General features: G+C 39.8%; 1 protein-coding gene across 1 annotated transcript in view; it reads left to right on the top strand. All coding sequences in view use genetic code 11, as the record gives it.

Moving 5' to 3' along the window:
* Positions 1-581: 581 nt before the first annotated feature.
* The window catches only part of EGR_03785 (putative ATP-dependent DNA helicase HFM1), a gene marked incomplete at both ends in the record, with an annotated part of 11,148 nt that continues 6,881 nt past the window's right edge, over positions 582-4,848 (top strand). The window contains 15 exons of the mRNA XM_024493034.1: positions 582-619; positions 1,974-2,025; positions 2,062-2,200; positions 2,233-2,465; positions 2,660-2,706; positions 2,753-2,906; positions 2,950-3,067; positions 3,244-3,345; positions 3,391-3,536; positions 3,581-3,628; positions 3,671-3,717; positions 3,747-3,922; positions 3,957-4,040; positions 4,087-4,178; positions 4,226-4,332. Coding sequence (XP_024352495.1) covers positions 582-619; positions 1,974-2,025; positions 2,062-2,200; positions 2,233-2,465; positions 2,660-2,706; positions 2,753-2,906; positions 2,950-3,067; positions 3,244-3,345; positions 3,391-3,536; positions 3,581-3,628; positions 3,671-3,717; positions 3,747-3,922; positions 3,957-4,040; positions 4,087-4,178; positions 4,226-4,332 — 1,583 coding nt within the window. The remainder of the gene's footprint in view (positions 620-1,973; positions 2,026-2,061; positions 2,201-2,232; positions 2,466-2,659; positions 2,707-2,752; positions 2,907-2,949; positions 3,068-3,243; positions 3,346-3,390; positions 3,537-3,580; positions 3,629-3,670; positions 3,718-3,746; positions 3,923-3,956; positions 4,041-4,086; positions 4,179-4,225; positions 4,333-4,848) is intronic.

Raw genomic sequence — 4,848 nt, 5'->3', positions numbered from 1 at the left:
TTTAGTAGTCAAAGAGTACCAAACTTGGTAAATTTGGTGAAAAAGACAGGAAATGATCAAAAAAGCCAGAAAGACAACGAAGAGGGCCTTCGTATATACCGCGTACACTATGGAACACAGTTGAAGACAAACAGCACATTACGACTTTAGCAAGGATTTTAGGTGTTAATTTTAGATTTGAACAAAACCCTTTTTAAATTTTATTTATGATATTTGTTTGCATGCATATTATTGCAGTATACGATCAAACGGAATATTTTTAATTTGCTCAATCAAAATGCAGACCTCATTTGCAAATACATTAAAACCAAGTACCACAGAGTTTAACTTGTACCAGTGTTATTTTTTATTTGCATGATGTACAAAGTAGCTAGCAATTACTTTTGGATTTATTCAATAGGTGACAACCTTGTTGACCTGGCTTAATAATCTAAAGATGGGTATGACCCGGCCCATTTATTTTCCCTAAAATTTACCTTCTCTATATTCTTCAGTCTTTAAAATATGCCAATTCTCTTCCACATCTTCTCGTCGCCGGCAATATTTTGCCTTACTGGTACGGCTAATTACGATTAGGAAAGATGCATTGTGGTAACGCTTTACAGGGACGACGACTTCTGTAGGTTGCCAAAATGTTATAGTCTTGCGATTAAAGCACTAAAGTCGTGTAGGGTGGGACTCGTAGATGGTCTCTTCCCTGGTACTCGCATTCATTGAGCACCAGGGTTGATTCAGCTTAGACATGTATATTCAAATAAGTAGATGGGGGATAATGCACGAGTTTGGGAGCGTGTGAACAAGTAAACTCTCCGGGTTACTCGACACTAGCGCCTTGGTCACGAGGCTCGGCTCGTACGCCGGCCTTCTCCCTGTGAAGAACATTAAAACAACATAAGCATTGCATTCGTCTCTCTTACTTCCAATTCTCATTTTTAAGCTGATAGAGTAAAATTAAGTTGTTAGGGTTTGCAAAAGACTTTATACCGTTTGTATTTTATTTATGGAGCAGGATATTCTTGGTATTAGTTGTGCACTTAAGCAAACATTTTGACGAACAGCATAAAGTCAGTCTTAAACAGCTTTTAGAATCTTGTACCGGCGAGTTCACAAGCTTACCCTAAGCACAATTTGCTTTGTAGAATACGTTCTGTCGTAAAATGGTATCATCATTCAACAACATTCTTTCTAAGATGCAAAGTCATCACGTAATCCACTATTATACCCGCCGATTGATTGCAACGTACACAGGGATTTTCTTTATTCACAAGGAAAGAGGATTCATGAGGAGCCCTAAGAAAAACGCTCAAGAGAAGAATAATTCATAATTCTGACTGTGCTTTTGATGCCATGACCTGCGCTTCTGCTTAGCTGTATGCCTTCTAATCTTTTATCCCTTTTGATCACTATCAACACACACTTTTCTGCATCAACTAACTTAACGCGACCTAAAAGCCCAAAAATCTACAAAATTGTAAATTTTTTGCTCAAATTTATGCTCTACTGTAAGTTGTACGGGCAAAATTGCTGGAGGTTTGCCAGCTAACCTTTTGATTAATTTGTTTGTTCATTCGCACGCATTAATTGATCTTTTAAATTCTCTACAGAATATCGTATGCTGATGAATTCTTGTGATCCTCTCAGCTATATTCATATCCTTTGAGTACCAAACTGCTATTTGCCATGTGCTAAATTGTCGGAATTATTATTCCCAAGGCTCAAAGCTTATCTATGCTTTATATGAGTTTCATTTCACCATCTCCCTATATTTTGTTTTCCTTCTCCAACTTATTTGTATTTTGTATACCTCAATCTGGGTCCTTAGGAGGGCTTGACGTTGCTGCATCGGCGTATCTCTTGCATATAATTTATAATTAGATCCTACTCTATTTCTTAATTCACTATATTGTAACTTCAAATATTTGTTAAATAAACACAAATGCCCTTAACATCGGAGCACCCTCTCATCTGAAAAGTTTTATTGATCACCCATCCCTTAACGATATGCAAGCCGAAATGGCAACGGAGGTATTATTTTATCATTCTTTTCGATACCTTGGCTAGATATTGCAAAGCGACTTCTCTTATGTAATCTCGGCACCCACAGGAAGTGGAAAAACTGTTATATTTGAACTCGCAATCTGCAAGTTTTTACCAGCTATTGAGTTAGCGACTGGTAAAACAAGGCCTATTTCACTTTACCGTAAGTTGGAAATTTAGGCAATATATTTGTAGTGGCTCCTCTGAAGTCCTTGTGTTCGGAACGCATGACTGAGTGGCATGACAAGCTGAAAACTCTCGGCTACACCTGCCTTGAGCTCACATCTGATTCACCACATTATGAAACAGAGGAACTAATGCAGCACACGGTTCTCATTGCAACGCCGGAGAAAATCGACAGCCTACTGCGTTTTCAGGAGGGAATGAAAGATCTAGTAGCTCGAGTTACACTTCTAATGGTGGACGAGGTTAATATCGGCTTCATAATTTATCTTTCATCAAACCAAAACAGATCCATACGATAGCAGATCAGTCTCGTGGAGCCTGCTTAGAAGCTGTCATAATGCGTTTTTTTGCTTCTCATCCACGAATCCTTGCCGCAACAGCCACCTGTCCCAACATTTCCGATGCAAGTGCCGTATTCTTACTTTTGTTTCGATAGATCGCACAATGGTTATCTACCCCAGATCGTCCCTGTTTATGCAGAAGGTAGGTAAACGTGACTAAAACAATGAATCCGCTTATTTTGTTTTAGCTTTGGATCACAGTTTCGACCAGTGCCAATCACAAAGATCGTATTAGGTTACAGAAAGTCTCCACAAAGTTCTCTCTTCCAGTTTGATCAGTTTCTCACTAAGAAACTTTTACCGCTTATCCGTACATACTCCCAGGGTCGTCCCACTCTCATCGTATGCTGTTGATAAGGCCTCTTCAGCTTAGACTAAATAACAGTTTAGCATTACCAGAAAAACCGTTGAAAACACGGCAGAGTGGCTGGCTCGTGGGGGAATTTTGTGTTCGAATATACGCCAAGAACTTGTCGACAGTATCTCGGGAGGCTTGCTTAAGGGTGGGTTTTTGTAGTATTTTTACTGTTCACTAGTTTTGCCCGAATACCAAGAAGGTATTTTGAAATTCCTTTGTTAATTCTTTAGGGCTTGGAATACAAATAGTTATACTATTCCGCTTACTGCAAACGTGGTTAACTTTGCTATTTTTAAATTAAACTCTGTTTTCACTTCTTAGAGTGCTTAAGCAAAGGTGTTGGATTCCATCACGCTGGCGTTAGTCCAGTGGATCGCCGACTGGTAGAAGAGGCCTTTGTAGACGGCTGTATACCAGTCCTTGGTAAGATTTGTTGCGTACTTTTCTTAAATATGCGCCACTCTGCAGTATCCACAAGCACCTTGTCAATGGGAATCAACCTGCCAGCCCACCTAGTAATTATAAAAAATACTGCCCTCTATGTAGAGGGATCGACGCAGGAATACACAACTAGGCAAATGCTGCAAATGATCGGTCGTGCTGGCCGACCACAAGTAGGTTTTTCTTCCGCGCTTCTAATTTTTTTTGCTGTTTGTAGTTTAGCACCTCAGCAACTGCAGTGATAATGACAACTTCTGCTAAAAAGGTCTGAACTCAATTAGTTACCTGCTAACCCTTCTGACCACAGGAGTACTATGAGCATTGGCTGGAGGATGCTGAGAGTGTTGAAAGCAGGTTAGTGACATTTTAACTTATCTCCGTAGCCTTCACACCTGTCTTATAGATCATCTTAATGTAGAGGTGGCACTGGGTCGAATCCAGAGTATGCAAGATGTAAATCAGTGGATTTCTGGTACATATCTGGCTGTGCGTCTAGTAAAGAATCCATTATACTATGGCTCCAACAGATTCCAAACAACTGCCTCGATGGATCTTAAAAGTATGCCCACTCTTTTCCTTGAAATTTCTCATAGGACTCTGTTTGGATACTCTGGACAAATTGAAGTCGATTGGAGCTTTGAAAGTGTCAGCTGACAATCAGGCAATTGCGCCTTGCCGTAGGCTTATTTTAATTCTACTTCCATATTATTTTTACACATTTAGTGACCGGAAAGCTAATGTGTGAACACTTCCTCTCCGCCAGTACGATGGAGTCCTTTCTTTGTCTTACTGGCTCCGAGACTATCCTTGATCTGGTGGGGTGTTATAAGCCCTGTTTCAACTTTTTTACCCCTTCAAACAGATTCACTACGTTGCCGGATGTGCAGAAATGCACGAGATTTCCATTCGCAGTCAGGAAAAGAGTCAATTAAATCGCATTAATCGTGCAACCGGAATTCAGCGATTGAGGTAAGTTGTGCCATGCTAATGATAGCAAGCCATAGTCAGATCTAATACACATTCAGTATGGACATTGTAGGGTGATAACCTATATTTTGACTTCAAATTCAATCTCGTTCTCTTTTGAATGCCGCACTTGTCATGCTCCTATGTCGAGATGGATGAAAACCCTTAACGAGGTAGCTGTGCAGATTAATTGATGAACTTTTAATCAGAGTAACATGGCGCTTGCACTAATATTTGGAGATCGTTTCACTGGTTTCCTTGTTGGGTTAACTTTGTACAGATTTATTTGCGAATCTGGTTAAAAAGGGGAAAGTCTTCAGTAAGCGTATTTGACCCTCCAGTTGTATTTATCAAGAGCACTTCTCTAAAAGCAACATCTAGTAAAGTCACTGAGGTAAAATGGAAAAGCCTTGAAGCATTTGCATTCCGTGCTTTGTGCCTTTACATTCAGTTCCCCGTTAAAACTTGCCATTTTTCTTCACTATTCTTTGCACATTGAATGGCCGAATTCTCTTTGTG

The sequence above is a fragment of the Echinococcus granulosus genome, assembly GCF_000524195.1.
Source record: "Echinococcus granulosus chromosome Unknown EG_S00021, whole genome shotgun sequence".
Classification (NCBI taxonomy): Eukaryota; Metazoa; Platyhelminthes; class Cestoda; order Cyclophyllidea; family Taeniidae; genus Echinococcus; species Echinococcus granulosus.
This window is presented reverse-complemented; position numbering and strand designations above follow the sequence as displayed.